Genomic DNA, 18,451 nt, shown 5'->3' on the forward strand with positions numbered 1-18,451 from the left:
TATTAGATTTTTTTTTGAAAAATATTTGCACTGAATTTGAACCTAAATATGATAGGTTCAAGAAAAGGTGTCACTTCACAAATTCAGCATATCAATAATATGAGGTTCTTATTTAGAGGTCTACTATTTTTATTCTTATAATTTATTCTACCGACTACAAAAATGTTTATAAAATTTGTTAGGAAAAAAATATTATTAATTCAACACTTTTAAAACCTCTGATTTCGTATCTACTACACGAGAAGCAGAGCGAAGCGATTTTTGTTTTTTTACGCTTCGAGCATTGTTATTTTTCATGGCGCTTACGTCAAATTTGATTCTTGCGAATAAACCCATACGCCTTAATATTATTAAGCGTGTAATCAGCTCGCCCGCGCATCGATACATCCAATGTCCAATAATATTATCATACACTGCAGTAGGTACTTGATTTTGCACAGCACCGATTTCAATAAAATATTCTCGAGTGGGCGACAGAGGGGCGCGGGCAGCGGTGCTCGCAGCTTCGTACTGCCGGTCAGACAGTCCGATTTCAGTATTTCTCAGTTTCTGCGTCGCGCGTGAGCACGCACGCCACAGCGAGGAAAGAAATATAGCTTTAATGATTTATTAACATTGTTAAAATTTATTTCTGCAAGAAATTTATGCAAAATTCTTTATTTTAATTATTAATATAATTAATTATTTATATTTAATTTTGATGTTAATAGTAAAATATAATCCAAATAAACATTTATTTTTAATCAACCGCAGCACCCCCAAATATCTTATCCACGAGCCGCCACTGCTCTACTGTCTTATCCCATCATTGTATTCATAGATAAAATTAAATTAAACTACTGTATACGTAGTGTACGGCGTCTTTAAAAAGCAGTAACATGAAGTGGAATTGTTTTTAACTCGACGTAGCTTTCTAAAATGCTATATAATTATCTTTGTAACATCACTCTATGACTCCATTGAAAGTCTAATAAAAGTGAATTAAATCCGCTGGAAGTTTTCCATGGAGTACATTATCAAGCGGTCGCTTTGCTAAGAAGTACCAGAATCCTTTGCTCTCATTTATATTTTTTTTCTTCATTCTACCAACTCCGCAATTAATTTAAAGAATAAACATATATAATTAAATTAGAGACAATATACATCATATTATAATTAATTTATAACATACACGTAGTTTGTGTATATTCAATAAAGAATGTTACTATAATACTGTTTTAATAATATTTCTTTGTTTCTAAATGTCATGTTGTGGACGTCTTCAATCAATAGTTTGTAATTTTCACTATATTATGTAAAAATAAATTAAATTTGAATAAATAAGTCTTTTAAATTATTAGCAAGTGCAAGTATGTACAAGAATTTGGAGAGATCCTGACACCGCCTGATAAATCATTATTTACTTTCATTTAAAATACAAAAGCCGATTGCCAAAACAATATTGTAATTTAGAAAGCGCTTCATTAAGAACAATTGTAAGAACCGTCAGTTAATTTCATAACAATTAGATGGGACACACATAGCTTAGCGGTCAAGCACATGCGCGCGAATCCCAAGAGACGCGGGTGCGAATCCCGCTGGGATTTTTTCTAATGGTTATATATTTCTCAGGGGTGTTTTCAAATTATGTACATAGTTTATAATTGTAAATAATTTTCAAACTGTTCTGTATAATGCCAAGTCCAACTTGACATACGAGTAAGTACATATTATTATGACATAGGAGTTTTATCGGTTAAAAATACGAGTGTAAAATATTATTAAACAATTATTAAACTATCGCAATATGTTTAACACTCATTATTAAATGTTTATGGCATACGTAATTTTTTCGTAACTATTCCATAAAAAAATCTTGGAACCTAACTCTATTGGTGTATTCTTAATAATTGATAACGTTTTATCGTCTCGAGCATCCTTCTTCTTTCTTTCACCCTGTCATGCCCCAGCATTGAGGCATAGTGGAGAATGAGTTCGCGCCACTTCCATCGGACCGTCGCCAACTATCTCACCTCCCGCCTTGCCAGACTTGGCAAGCGTAGATCCCTTTTGTAGCACCGCTACAGAATGAAATTGGGCCTGCCACGGCGACGGAATTTTACTTTCTGGCGGCATCCGAAACACATGTCACAGCCACGTGAAGTGTCTCTACGTGGTTACTACGTGGTCACTGAGGGCTGCTGCTCGTACCTGAAACTGCCACAGATCAAATCTAAATTTTTAAATGAAGTCTCGTTTAAAAGACAAATCTCATAAAGGTAAATAGATACTTTTGGCGTACGTCAGTACTGACGCACGATATTTTTCCATTTGCACCTTTTAACCAATTATGGATGTTTTATGATACAATTTGTATGGTTAATGGAAACCATATTGGTTTGACTACCACGGAAGATTGTGCGCAGATGAAACACTTAGTTATGTGTTAATTTCAAGATTGTTTTTAATAATCTCTCCGTTTACTTTACGGTTATTATGGAAAACGAGAAAAAAGAAAATTCAGTGATTTAACTCAATCAATTTTTGGTGTTAAACACAAATTATTCAAAACATTTAAATGGTACAGTAGAAACCGTGTTATTAGATATTATTGATTTGTACTCAATATCAGTGCTCGAAATGGACCTGAACGCACCGGAGCGCCGTTCCGGTTCGTGTAATCGGTAAAATTATCGCTCCGTCTCGTGGAAAAAATAATATGACCGTCTGACCTAGATAGGCTGTATAACAAAAAAAATAACACACTTATTTTCATAAAATTTGATGACTGTTAATATTTTCAGAAAATTGTCAAGCGCTCCGGTTCGTAACCTTTTCCATTTCGAGCGCTGCTCAATATATAATGCGTTCAGTCCTTTACGAATAGATCGTCTATATACATGTTCAATACTTCCGTTAAGATATTCAATCATTGCAGTAACTGAACTTATTTTGTTGAGTACCTACGCAACATGTCTTTTAGTATGATTTTAATGTATATATTTTTTCAAACGGTAGTATGTATATTTTTATTATCACCGTACCAACTGTATTATTTTCATTCCTGTTTTTCTTATTATACATAAGTTTTTTTTATAATATGTCGTTATCCTATCTTACCAGCTGCTCTAATGTGCGCATACACCATTTATTTATAAATAAATAATCATTATTAATTTTCTTCGTAGTCTGTAAGTAATAGTTTTTTTTTCGTCCGCGCAAGCAACTGCATTCAATATATTTTCATTACGATAAAGCTATCAATAAAATCTGTTGATTCGATTACTTATCATTTTACGATAGCCAGAGCAGCGCAGCCGTTTTGCCGTATCAAATCCTTACACTTCACTCATATATATCAAAATCAGGTCACATGTCGGCTGATGCCCTCAGGCGATTTGGCCGTTGCATCAGTTCCAGACATTTTTGGATTCGATCATGTTATTTAAAAAGGGCATCTTTTTAGCCGAAACAAAAAAATCAACTCATTTTAAAAATCAGCAATTTAAATTGAAAAGCATAATATATTATTATCTACGGATAGAGGCACTAAACTATGGTGAACTTTAATGTAACATTACTTAGTTTACCCCTCGGGTCTAGAATTTGTGTAATTAATTACACACATGCAATATGCAACTTAATGCACATATTATTGATTAGGAACAAAAATATGTTTGCAAACAACTAGTGAGACGTCAGGGAACACATAAATAATTCTATTTTGTTTGAGACGCAGCACTCGAAATAGAAAATTTTACGAACCGGAGTACCCAATAATTTTTCGGAAATATCATCATATTTATCTAATTTTATGTAGGTATATTGTATAAAATATATCTGTATTAGATTTTTTGTTTTATGGCCTAGCTCAGATTGTCAATTTTTTTCCCGCGAAACGGGTGCGATAGTTATAAACTGAAGCTGCGCTTCGGTCCAATTTGAGCCCTGGACTGAAACGCCATGCTTATTGCTTTCGGATGAAGTTACCGCTATTAACACATATCAAACTCATGATACAATAATGTCTGACGATCGTAATAATATGTTTGTTATCCAGAAAATTGAGAAAACTCTGTATTAAACCACATTCTAGAATCTACATTATCCCTAATTGATGGATGTACACATTATTTGCGCTTACTTCTTATCTGGTAAAAGCTTTTTTGTTTGATGACATATTTAGCCATTTTAAGACTTTGACAGTTGAGTCGTTATTGACGTTATGACTCTATGGAATAAATGGCGTCTGTGTGCGAGATTGGAAAAGCAATTTTCTTGGATTCTCTGAGCTCAGATTAAAATGGCGATGTATAGTCGACTGCCCACCGATCTCGATCGGGCATCTCGTCGACCCAATCTACACGTTGTTTTGCCGACAAACGGAACTGATATTCGACTGAGTAACTATTTATACATCGGTTTTTTTAAGTAAATTATCTGATATTATACTGATAAATTCAATCCAAACTAACAGAATAGATCCATAACTATCAACGTATATTATCTATCTACCCAAATATGCAGCGCAACCATCTTTTTATGGCCATTCTTTTTTGTTTGGATAAACCATTGTAGCAGGGAAATCTATAGGAACCCCTATCTGACTGACTGATAAATTAAATATATAATATTACAAACCACAAAAAATACGTGTAAAACGGAAAATATTGGCATGCATTGACAACTACTCAAAACGCCACTGCATATAATTTTAAGTTATATGTCAATTCATTGGTCGCTACAACATTCCTTCTAATTATTATTAATTATCGCTGTGGTTTTCAAACTTTTTCTTCTATCGACGCCCTTTGTATCGAAAAAATTTTTCACGTCGCCCTAATAATATCAACTCGTTAGACGAGTGACCCTACTATTGGCAACTCCAATTCAAAGGTCTCGCACACACGTAAATGTTGCATAAAATAGTATGCTATACCACATTTTTAGCGTGATTTTTCGATAAGACTAAGGATTTTTAGCTTAACTGAATGTACACGCAGATAAACTATTTAATTATATTATAATATATATAAAAACACCCTATTGGAATATGCCGACCTAAGCAACGCATGATCTCCGAACGGGACGTTACAGCTAGTAGAATTAGTAAAAATGTAATAAAAAAATAGTTTTGTTGATTTTTTTTTATTAAAATTGTATTAATTATAACATATACGTATATACATATTATATCGATTACAAGAGATATCTTAACATATATTATTTCAATGACAAACGCTATATAAACGTAACTTCGTAAGCGTCCAACACAACTGGTGCGTTGCCCATCAGGCGACCATTAGATATAATTATCATGTTATTTAAATTTGGTTTTTAAATATTAATTAAAAAGTCTGCGGTGAATGGGTTTTAAATTACGAAAAAGTTTTCAAATTCTACCATTTCACCAATCATTGGTTTTAATTATACAACGGATAATAGTATCAGTATATATAGATACAAATCATGTTACAAAATGTAATTAAATTGCAATTAGCGCATTTATATTTTCACAAATCTTTTTAATAAATGGTTTTGGTCTTTATTAATTTATTTAGATTGAGTATATTTTAATTGTGATATAATGTCTTAATATGAGAAATAACAGTTCACACAACTAAATTATTATTAATAGAAGTGCTGTTATCGATTAACTGTTGTACGCGAATATTTAATTTTAATCTTACACGTATCAAATCATAACTTTGGTTATCATATAGTACATAATATTATATAATACAATATAATACTATAATAAACGTGTTTATACTTAAATACTATTCGATTTTTTTGATTGCAACAAAATTTTTGGAACCTTTAAAGAACTATTTTTGAAGCAGACAAACAGCAGCAAACTACATATTCACTGCTCATGAACAAATCGAACTAAAAAAATAAGCTCACAAATATAAATTTAGCAATTAACATAATTACAAGATAAAAAGAACTTTTTATATACCACGTTTTTAAATTTTGTGTTGAATCATATAAAACTTGACAATTCTATGTATTAATAAATATAGAATACTGAAATGTCATTTTGACATTTCATCTTGATTTCCATAGTAACGCACGTATATATTAATAATTTAGTTCACCCCGTAGCAACGAGTTTTTTTTCCGAAATAACTTTCCATACAAAACAGAATTAACTGAAAATGAATTCAATTATGCTTAAAGATGGCTAAAAGTATTAAAAGAATGCATTTTCGTCGTGTTCTGATATATTCTAAAAGTTTTAAATGTCTAGTTAGTCGGGAAGTTAGTTAAAAATCTTCAATCGTCCAATACAAATCTTGGACAAACAAGAAAAAATTTATACTGGACACACATGAAAAAATCTGTACCGTACAAACAAGAATACGAGCTAATAAAAACGTGGTAAAATATGAATGTTTTGTGGGTAACATAATATTGAATGATTTTGTCAAAACATTCAAATTTCTGGCTTATTACGATGTGTATGTCTGCCTTGGGATACTTGTGTTTTGCCTTGATTGACAAAAGAGATTCACATAAGTTCATAATAATATATAATTTCAAATGAAACGTGAACACTGAGTGCTTTTCCACCAAGTAATTGGAGCATAACAGTTTACATTACAGATTACAAAAGCTACACCAAAGTTTTGCTTTGCAATTGCATTACAAAAGCTCGATTTGACCGTACGATCTTCCTTCCGCTCTTTATCATCTCATATATTATTCGGCCAATAGTAGGGATATGGATTCAAAAACTCATTCTTTTAATTAATAATATGTCAGTTATCGTGCAGTAAAATCGCCATACAACTATTCTGACTACATCTCTATATGAGTTATATTTTTTTCATGGACAGTCATAATTATAATATTATCAGTCATATATTATACAATTTAGTGAAAGAAATTTTGAAAGATTACCCCTTTTAATTCTTTGGCGTATAAGAGTTTTTAACATTTCGACTTTTCATAAGCATTCAATATGTGTAACCTTTTTTCTTGAAGACAAACGTTCAATTCATTCATACGAGTAAAATTATCAGCCAAGGAAACCACCAATTGGGCGAATAAATTTTTGTGATTCGAATGCCACAACCAATCAAACATTCTTACAGAAAACCACTGATTTCTCCCCACAGTAAATTTCAAAAAAGCATGTTATTAAAGCTTTGCCTCGTAGTAACCAACAAATATCTGTGTGGAAAAGCTGTCACACAAACTGAAATGCCATCTCGCACCCTCGTAGATCAGGGCCGCCTAGTTTGTATATGCATTGCACAAGTGCGGTAACATGTTGGGGGCAACTCATGATAGGTGTTTACTGTTAAATACCAAAGTATCAATAGTTTCACACAGATATCATCCCAGTCGAGTTTTTTAAAATATAATATGAAAAATTACTGCCATTAAATTATAATTTTATAGAATTTACGTAATCGACTTTAGAAAGGAAAGGTATTAATTAACCCTTAGTTTTTTTTTTTCAAAATATGTTTTATTAGATCATTGAACACGATTAAATACACGCTGTACCTATTCAATTAATGATAGTGGCTGCAAAAGCCGAATTATTATCTAAATTTAGGTTATATATTTTTCAAAAGGTGGAAGTGAAATGGGAATGAAGACCTAACCAACATTTTCATTACTTACCACAATAAGTATAAAATACCAAAATAATTATTTTCATGCACTTACGGTTTATGTATATGGTACGTTTTAACTTTGTTCGAAAACCATAACAAAAACGTTTTTGTGTTTTCTTGTAAAATTTTATTATTGTGCGTTAAATCATTCACTACGGACCTGTCAATTACTAATTAATTACCGCATTTAAATAACATGCTAATTATATCTAATGGGCAACGCAATAGTTGCGTTGGACGCACGTAATGAATTAAGTAATTTTTCATTTTAACAGTCGATATGTAAATCCAATGTTTTAGCCAATACGTAGGTATAATTTTATATTCCTAACGCAGAAATAATTTAAAACATAAAGGATAGAGATATAATAAGATATCTTAATCTGCAACACCTCTCATAATATATAATGTTCATTTTGTTTATGACTTGTGGACGGCCGCAATCCTTAGGGTGGGCCTAACTTTGATCTGATAATTTTAATTGAAAACTTGAGGTCATCAAAAACGGAAACCAATAAATAATTATAATTAATGTTTTTAAAGTTATACCTACTTCTTGGCGCGTTTGGGAAAACAGATCAGAGTGTATTTTTGACGTATGACAAAGTTGCGCGCGCCGATGCAACACATTTTAATATTATGATTATATTCATTTCGGTCTCAGGGGTACATGCGCATGCGCATAGTGTCATTTAGTTAGTCATTCAATACAACCAAGTAAACAGCACGTGTTGTAAACATAACCAATATTGTGTTATGTTTATAATAATAAATATGTGTTTATAAAAAAAATCTGGAGACTAACATTCTACACTGTTACTTTATATTCATAAAACTTTATTTATATTAGAGTGTATATTTATTTTTCATTGTAAAGATTGTGTATCAAGATTTGAGATGATTATATACTTACAATATATAAATAAATTTTGTGAATGTTGAGTTGGCAAATAATTTTAATTCATCATGGGCACTTCTGAATCGATTATAACCGCTGTATGGCAAAGATGGGTTTTGGTCTAATACAATAATTAAATTACAATTATCATGTGCTATATGAGACACAGATAAATCGCGTACGTTTTTTTCAACCTAATCCACTGAAATATTAATAGACTCAGGTAACGGCTTATTTTGTTTTGTTACGCCAAAGAAGTATAATTTTTATATATCTCGCTTTTACAAGCATCGTAGGAGTAGGTAGTCAAACTTTTAGTGAACGGTGCGGTGCGGTGCGCGCAAATCGAATAAAAGACAACGCAACGCAATCGTCACGCGGAGATAATAATATCGTAAGACATGCGTCGCAGAATTTTAATTTCCGCCTTCATAAAATGTTCGTCCGGTTTTCTTAAATCTATATAAACATGGCGCCTGCAGGTGACATGCGATGGTTAAATAACGAGTACAATATTATACAGGGCGTTTCAGAGAAAATTCGAAGCACGGGGCACCTATATTTCTGACGCCATCCCTTCAAAATTGTCACTACCTATTTATTTCTTTATAAAGGGTGCATACACTGAAAATACGGAAGGAAATATAATATAATACAAGCTATTTTTCATGGTACATAGTTAATTGATTTATTATTTATTTAATTACAATAATTGTTTAACAAAAGCAGTTAGGACTTTAAGCAGTAGCAACTTTTGTTATTATTTCGAAATAATTTAAAGTTTAAGGGAAATTATTATGTTTAGCGTCGCTACTCAATTTACTCGCTTTTGGCTTATTTTGATCGTAGAAACTTTTTAATCCTTTTCATTCGGTACACTAAATAATTTTAATTTATCACTCTGCTACAATCTATGCATTATTTATTATTTGTGTATAAAAATTAAATTTATTTTATGCGTTGTTACGTTTTGCTTTTTGACTTAGTTTAAAATTGTAACAGCGTAAGTTACTATTTAATCCTTGAGGAATAATATTCAGCCATTCGCTCAATACATTGAGTCTTTGCACTAAAGTGAGAACTAGAAATAATAAAATATATCTATATTATATACGACAGGTAAATATTTTTTTTATAACAACTATGTATAAATATATACACATGATGATTAAAAATATCTCCCAATTTAATGCTGCTTTCTAGAAATTTACTATAACCTCTATATATGTAAATATTTACATATAATTTTCAGTCACTCTATAGATTCCAAGACGCGTTTTAAATATATCAAACGTTCATTAACTTCTTAGTAACTTAATCCGATTACGTATACATCGGTTTGAGTTAGATAAACAATTTGTTTCCAGGACTCTGTCAAATTAATTGGATTAAACAGATAAGGAATCGTTACATGTTCGCCATCTTTAACCGTGGTGGCAGTAATCCAATTTATATAATTAGTTACACCACAATTCCAAAATAAACAAAACAATGTTTAAGCAAAACTGCATTTTCAGTTAATACTAAGTTTGCAGTACTTCACTACCTGATAATAACTTGAAAATGATTGTTTATTATACATACCCATCTAACTGGATTATTGGGGTGCTTATGCCCTGAAATTCTAAAGATTTTAAAGTACGTAGTATAGTCCTACCACTAATAATTTTATGTCATCATTAATGTTCCTTGTTCTAAAATGTGTTTTGTTTCTTTTGACTTACCAGGGTAACTACGCGAAGTTCCTGAAGAATCTTCACAGCGAGCAAGTTGCGAAATTACAGGCGAAGAACCAGCATGAGTGCGACCTCTTGGAGGATATCCGCCAGTTCACCATCAAGAGATCGGCAATAGAAAAATCTTATTCTGAGGTAAGCCCATCATATATTCATAATAGGTATAAGCACCATGACCATGCTGCAGACATTGATATTATATATCAGGTATACACACCCAACCCCCAAACAAATCTCAACACTTAAAGTAGACATATTTTGCAGAAAAGGTTAAATACGTACCTACCTCTCTAGTCTCTAGTGATAGCTTTTTCTTGACAATATCATTGATTATTGTGTTGGTGGCTGTGGTTTTGTTTCTGTGAATATTTATATATTGTCGTATACCTGGCCTGGCCATACGAGTGAAATAATAAAACCATAATGTATATATGCGTAAAGGAGAGAGGGACGAATCGAATCGATACACATGAATTAATAAAACTTACACAGAAGTATAAAAATAATTACACAAAAAATGTCAAAAACTCAACCTTCTCTTCGCCGTCCTTTAATGTAGTGATTTTGGACTTATCGACCTTATCCGTTCCACATAATATATAATGTTGGTTGTAGTGTAGCGGTAAAGCTTTTAAAATCAAACGATGATTGGGCCGAAGCTGGTAGGCTATTTTAACTTAGTTTCTACTACGAGTAACAATTTTATTTCTCAGATAAACAGTTGTAATTATTTTGATACTTTTTTTTTTTTTTTTAATATTTCTGTGATTCCAGAGTCAATGCAAAGTATTATCCGTTTTATGGTACCTACCTAATTAATTATACGTAAACCATCGGTCTAAATATCGTTGACGGCATATTGAATATTGCAGTGGTGTAAGATTTCGTTGTCGATATTGATGAATCATTCGTTCATTAAATTCTTTAAACAGAAAATCGATTACTATCTTTAAGTTTTCCGAATTGAACAATACTTATTAACATGTGATACTTCTTCTTCATTGTCTAAAGTTCGTAACTACATCCCTCTCAGTATTCATCGGTACGCATGACTTTTGTCTTATTCGCTGCGGGATATAATATTATGACCACAAAGTGGAAAGCCCGGCGAAGGCAAACTTAGGACAGTCTGGTACGAATCTAGAGTTCACTGATTATGGCATCGTTAGTTCGTTTGTGCATCCAGCACCATATTTCAAAAGCGTCTAGCCATTGTCTTTAAGTCTCAAAAGCATATATTTACATACATATTGAAACACAAGATATCTTACTAGACGTATTTTAGTTGTTTATGTCACATTTTTAACATTCCAACAAATTAGTTGCAGTTTCGAAAACAAAAATAATACAGACCTATTTTATAAAGTATCAATTATTTTAAGAATTATTGAAAATACAACGATGAATACCATGTTTTCAATATGTTTGTATATTGACGCAAATTAACTTCAATATTCTAATATTTTACGCAAGTATAGTCGAACTGGCTCCTGTGATGAGCCCTCAGAGTAATAATATAAAGAGAGTGGCTATTATTCAGCAAAATGAAGCCGTGTTTTTTACGTATAACGCTTATTTAAAGCTCAATTTTATTATTATTAACTTAACTATGAAACGTTATACCATCATGTTGCTTCTCAGTACAGCTACCAAATTTAAACCAAATGTACCACTGACTTTATTTGTAATACAAAAACAATAAATTTCAGCAACACGTGCTCGCAGTTTTTAAACGAATGTAGTCATTCAAATCAATATTTACCGGCGATGTGTACAAAAAAATGTAATTCAGCCGTAGAAGTTCCATCTTATTCTAACGCATATTGCGGAAATATAAGCGTGCCGAATGCTTTTTCACACGCACTTATGGCTCGTTTTCGTCTAGGCCTTGAATGGGCCTATATGTCGTATTTTCGTTTCGTTCAGTGGTGGTGTGAATGGATTTTTCTCTCCGGTAGCGATTTACGCAACCTATTATGATCGTTGACATTCTTTTTAGTTAACGTACTCAACCATGGCAATATTGAAAATGTGATTTATGATAATTGACTGGGGTAGGGGGCTTAAACGCGTCGGTCAATTGCAATCTTCGTATTTCGAGATTATACGGATTGGAAAACTTATCTTAATATACCCAGTCACGCGAGCTAACTTATGCACCAAATACTCCAATCATTACTACATAGCGGCAAATTTTAGATGATAACGGCAATTGCTAACTCATCGTCGAGTAAATATTGCACTAGGACAGGGTTGGTGAACCTTTTTATGTACGCGTGCCAAAATTTCACGAATATTATTTTTCAACTGTCTGACGTGCTGAGCAGTTTTTCACGAGGAAAAAAAATAGTTTTTTAAAAATCAATTTAAAAAAAATGATGGTGTTCTAGATACCACTCACAGAACATAGCACACGTATTAAAGCTTTATCACTTTTTTCAACTACGCCATACATTTCGGTCCGCCAATTTTAAAACTGTCTGGCAGAATTACTACCATTAGCTTCACCAAGTTTTTGTTTCTTATTTGGTACCGTCATTTTTTGTGGGTAGAAATGAAATTATTTGTTAATGTATTAATTAGTTTGGTTCTAACCGCACAAGTTGACATAAGAATTGCTCCGATGAGATGAGGCATTCTCTCGCTACAGTGGTTTCAATCATCGTAAATCGATCAAAATTAGAGGTTCATGGCGCAGCATCCACCGCCGCCTGATGAGGTTAGTGTGATAATATTATATGTGACGAATACATTTTAAGGACCGACCTATGCAATTATATATCTACATTAAACGTAATGATTATTATTGAAGATTATTTGCCTGCTATGTTTTATACTATCATCTATTATTATTTTGGTATCTTTTTTCTTCAAACGCGTGCCATGCAAAATCATCTCGCGTGCCATACGTTCGCCACCCCTGCACTAGGACATATGAGGACACTACACCACCCAAAATTGTTGTTACTTTAAGATTAAGTGAAGACAATAAGCGTTAATGAATTTACGCAGGCCTGGTCGCAGGGCAATTGGAGCGATTGGATCCAATCGAGCGTCACACTTCAGTGGGCCTTGCGCACCAGATAGGTAGAATTTTAATCGAACATGTGACAGATCTTAAACAGTGGAATCAACATCATCTCCAACGTGTTTCTAATAAAGATATTCACGAGTTCAGGACCATTACCTTGGGAAATATGTTAAAAATAATCTCTAAAGAATTATTGGTAAGAGAACGAAAGTGGCTATATTATATTTGCCATCATTCTTGAGTGGACACTCGATTTCAACCACCAGGAAACAAAAATCTCCCCGACCAATGTGAATATTATGTCTGACGAATTTTCGTCTTATAATCGATGTAAATGTATAGATACAATCGGCGCCAATTTGACGTCGCTGGATTCTGAACAATCGGCGTCAATTTAGTTAGCGTTGCTTGTTCTTAGGGGAAAAAATATTTTTTAATTTTTCTGAAAACCTAACAAATTTACCCACATATTTAAAAATACAATAATTATAATTAGGAATATTTCAATAACTACACAATTAAAGAAAATACTGAAATTAAAGATAATATTATAAAACAGTTTTAGTAAACTCTTGTAAAATTGACTACAAAATTATATCTGGCTATTAGTCCATCTTTATTTCCTATTACATCTGTATCCAATAAAATAAAACTTATATACTACAGGTACATAATATATCACGCAATATTTAAGAACGGCACATTATATTGGGTGCAAATCTGATGAAGAAATATGAATATCTCAACATTATTTCTCGTGGAGAAAAAAGTTTCGAAAAAGATTCCTGCTGTCCAATTGCCAATGCCAATTTGTATGTCAGATTTTTAAGCATTTTCAGTTCATTGTAATTCCCATACCTACGAACCTAACGCAAATATTTCAATCGGGCCTCACACTTACCAAGACCAGCCCTGAATTTACCAAAGGGTTTTCCTTCCCAAAAACCGGCAATCTGTTTGCTGACCGAATCATTCAGCTTACAGTAAGCTTCGACCAACATCAATTTTTTAAACTAAAATCGGTAATTTTATCACCAGTGCTTCACAGTAACTAACTAAGACTTGTGACGATTAATTTTTATAGTTTTGGAATTTCTCTTCAATAATGTAAAAGGATAATATGGAAAAAATGGGGTGATAAATATTGAAACGCTCGATAAAAACTTATATGAAATAAGGGATGTTTTCCTTTCAATAAATGTTATTGTCACATCTAGTTAAACTCTATATACCTATAATATTTAAATCTTACTCTCTTGCTTGCCGTCTTTTTAATGCGTCGTAAGAAAATCAATAAAACTGTTTTCTATGAAGTCTAATAAAGAGAAGCTTTTTGTTCAAGTTATAAGTAAATATGTTTCCATTGTGGTCTAATATAATAATTATCCTGGAAATTAGCCCAACCGCCTACGATTAATATCAATTATTAGTTCGTTTCTATTGGCATTGTTTCTTACATCTAACTCGATTTACTCAATGTGATTTATTTGCTTTTTCCCTCCACCCAATTATTGTGCGGACGAATACCGTTGCGTATCGAACGTTACGGGTCTAGGACGATTTGGCACCGGGACAACTGGACGCCACTCAATTCGAAATTAAATAGACGTTAGGTACTTATAGGTAATTTTAAAAAGAATATTTAATATTATTATTTATATTTAAATTATTATCTATTATGATTTCATAGTTGGTGAGAGTTTAAATATGCACACGTAAATAATGATTTAATCGTGCATATGTTTAAGTTCTAACGAACAAAGAGTTTTTTTTATTTTATATAAAGCCTTAGGCATGGTAATTCTCAATCCGCAATAAAAAAAAAACATTATGTTAAGAGTAAAGTGAATTAAAACTACTAAGCAGTAGATAGAAACTGATTAAAATTCCTCGTCTACGTTCTGTATACTTATATACGTGTCTACGAAAGTGCGGCGTCCAATTGTACTGGAGTCCAGTTGTCCCATTCCCAACGTTACGTGCCCTCCAAAAGTGTCTAATGACTAATATTTTAGATATTGATTTGCGTGTAGCACAACAGTGTGCGTCATTATTTTTCTAGTTTAATACATGTGATCAAACTTAACTTGTTGGCGGAAACTTTGAAAGCTGAGAAATTTCCCGCGCTTTTATCAAACATAATAATATGGAGTCACTACTCTGACTGAGTCATGCAAATTAACATACGAGACATTTGGAGATGATATTGTGTATTTGTGGTGTATTGTAGACAGTTTTTTTTTTTGAATTATTAATAAGCATGTCCTTGCTTTTTCGTACAAGGTAGTTAGTTGATAGTAATTTTGAACAATCACAAACACCCAGGCTTTGAGAAAAACAGATAAATAGTGTGTTGTGTCCTGACCGGAAATCGAACCCAGGAACTCTCAGGTGGAAGGCAAGCGCCTTACGCACTGCACCACGAGAGCCGCCTATTGTAGACAGTTGCAGTTTTCCATGAAGTAGCGGTCCCCTACTCAAAAAGTACCAAGATGTTTAAAATATAAATGTATTAAAGTCAGTCAGAGTACCTATGTACGTAAAAAAAATTGGGATTTTCTGCTACTCTAATACTTGTTGGCGTTTTATCACACAGGCAATACTTTTGTAAGAAAGGGAATCGGGTATATTATGTACCTAAAATATGTTTTTTAAAAGTCAAGGTGTAAAACTAATGTCAGTATGTATCTTAGCATTGAACTTACAGTACACCAGTCTGACATTTTACCAAACCAGAATCATAGGGGTATCATTAGTATCTATCTACGTAGTGTGACAATTTAATTCCCAGAATGCACCTTATGTGGAACTATACATTAGCGGACTAGTTGCGATTGTCACTTTTAAAGTACCCCCTCGTGCATGTACAATACACTGACTCTACGAAACGGCCCTGTCACTGATTTTCCGCATCACTGTTGAGTACTTGTCTCATATTTATTTTTAAAAAATCTTCCACATTTCTGCTCAGATTTTATTTTCGAAATAGCCAGAAATCACACGAAACGAAATTGAATAGGTAGAGTGATATAATTGGTTTAATTGTTTTTTTGGCTTGGCGCGTTGTTTGCAACTTCACAGATATCTTTCGTATACCAAATTCATCGGTTAAAATTAGTCTAACAGTTTCTCGATTAATCTGCTATTCTTCAGCTATCAATTTCCCAATTAATCGTCCGTCAGACCGTATCATATCTACCATTGTTGTTTTTGGTTGGACGCTTCTGGGATCATTTGTCATATCGTCAAAATCCCTTATGCCACTCAAACGCACTCAACTTTTTCATGAAATCTTTACCATATGCCATTTTCAATAGCACGAACGTTTCAGTAGCACTATTATTTCTGATTTTCAAAGAAAATTTGATAGTAATAATACATTGAACTAAATTTTAATCGCCCGTTTTAACTTCAACGTACCCAATACCTTACCAACAACAGGATCTATAATATATTGAAACACTAATACTCTCGTGATTTCAATACAATTCATTACGCGGGCATTCCAGAAATAAATTGCCACGGTATTATGTATTTGTTGTATCAATCAAATAATCAAATGAGAATATGTAAATTAATATACAAGAGGTATAAATGAATAGTTAATGACAAACATCATATACGACTATCTAGTAATAGTAATGACAACATTAGTCAAGTGAACGACCAAAGAATCCGAAAAATAACGGCGTCTGATAAAAGTGTTTTTGCCTAAACGAAAGTAATGAACATGTCGATACACGACGTATTCGAGTGAGAGGTTGAATCATTTTAATAAAAAATATGTTATATGGGGACACAAAATTGAATCATACACAGTCATAAATAAAGCATTATAATTAAATACTAGGTACATTGACATTATAAATCTAATAGAATGTTAAAAATAATAATAGGTACTGATATTAATTTATCTCTCTTAATCTCTTATTATCAGTAACAAAATAGTTTATACTTATCCAAAATATTAAATAGCAGTGCGTGGTACGTTCGTTTTCACTATTGAAAGTGAATAGAGCGATTGTGATCAATAAATATTATAGTAATATAAATCGGCATACCTATAGCATAACATATAATTAAGTATGCTGTTAGAAAACAATAGTTTTAATAATTCATTTTTCCCCAAGAAAATGCCTATAAAATAACACATGTTTACTATTATTGGACCTACATAATTTTGAAAAACACTTCTGAGAAAATATATTATAGCCGATAGAAAAAATATTTTTGAAAAAAGTAAACCACCCGGCAGGAAGCGAACCCGCATCTCTTGGGTCCGCGCATTATCATCTATGCTACGAGGTGACATGATAATTACGACAATTTTTAACTATTGGCCTTTTAATACCTGCTCATCAGCGCTCTTTTAAATCAAGCTATTTTGGCAATCGGTTTTTGTTTTATTAAATCAAACCTATCAATACCTACTAACTCAATTACTAACCGACGTCACGGATTCCTTCAATATTTTTATGATGTAACTTACTTGAACTTGCTAATAATTTTTAATTAACTATTTCTTTTATTCACAAGATTTTTCAAAAAGATTTTTTCTGTTGGTTATAATATATTTTCTAAGAAGTGTTTTTCAAAATTGTGTATGTTCAATAATTGGGATGGTACATTCTTAAATCTTGTGAATTATTCGTTGAATAAAAGAAATAGTTAATTAAAAATTTACTTATATTATTAATTTGATTCCATTGTATATATTTAACCATAATGCTTATAACCCGCCATCAATTTAAGTTTATATCTCATATCAGTAAGTAGTACAGATAAATTCTATAAATGGCATAAGGTCGTAAAACAAATGTGTAGGATTTGCCAGCTTATTGAACTAGGTCAAACGTCAGTCAGTATTAAAATGTGCGAGAAATAAAAATCTGTAAAAGTGATGTAAGTCGTACTTCGTTTGAAAATAAAATCTGTTAAACAGGAAAGAGTAAAGACTTATGGTACCGACTGAAAATACGTAAAAATCATCGTGAAAACATTTCAACGTGCAGATTTTTAGTTCAGGCAAAGTATAAAATAACTCATTTAAAAAATCTCAGATTATATTCGTCTATGGCTCTTTTTCCCTCTTTTCAATTTTTTTTGCTTTCATGTAGTGCTAAAGCAGGGCTTCCCCGTAGATATTTTTAGCATTTCTTTTAACCAAGTTTATACT

The 18,451-nt window shown here is 32.2% G+C and overlaps 1 protein-coding gene across 3 annotated transcripts in view; it reads left to right on the forward strand.

Annotated features, from left to right (window-relative positions):
• The window catches only part of nwk (FCH and double SH3 domains nervous wreck), a 66,967-nt gene that overhangs the window by 11,222 nt on the left and 37,294 nt on the right, over window positions 1–18,451 (forward strand). For all 3 annotated transcript variants that reach the window (XM_085942885.1, XM_085942898.1, XM_085942891.1), the window contains exon 2: window positions 10,236–10,379. In XM_085942885.1, the coding sequence (XP_085799011.1) occupies window positions 10,236–10,379 (144 nt within the window). The remainder of the gene's footprint in view (window positions 1–10,235; window positions 10,380–18,451) is intronic.

The sequence above is a fragment of the Rhyacophila brunnea genome, unplaced genomic scaffold (assembly GCF_057557595.1).
Source record: "Rhyacophila brunnea isolate RB1 unplaced genomic scaffold, BYU_Rbru_1.0 scaffold_1, whole genome shotgun sequence".
Taxonomy (NCBI): Eukaryota; Metazoa; Arthropoda; class Insecta; order Trichoptera; family Rhyacophilidae; genus Rhyacophila; species Rhyacophila brunnea.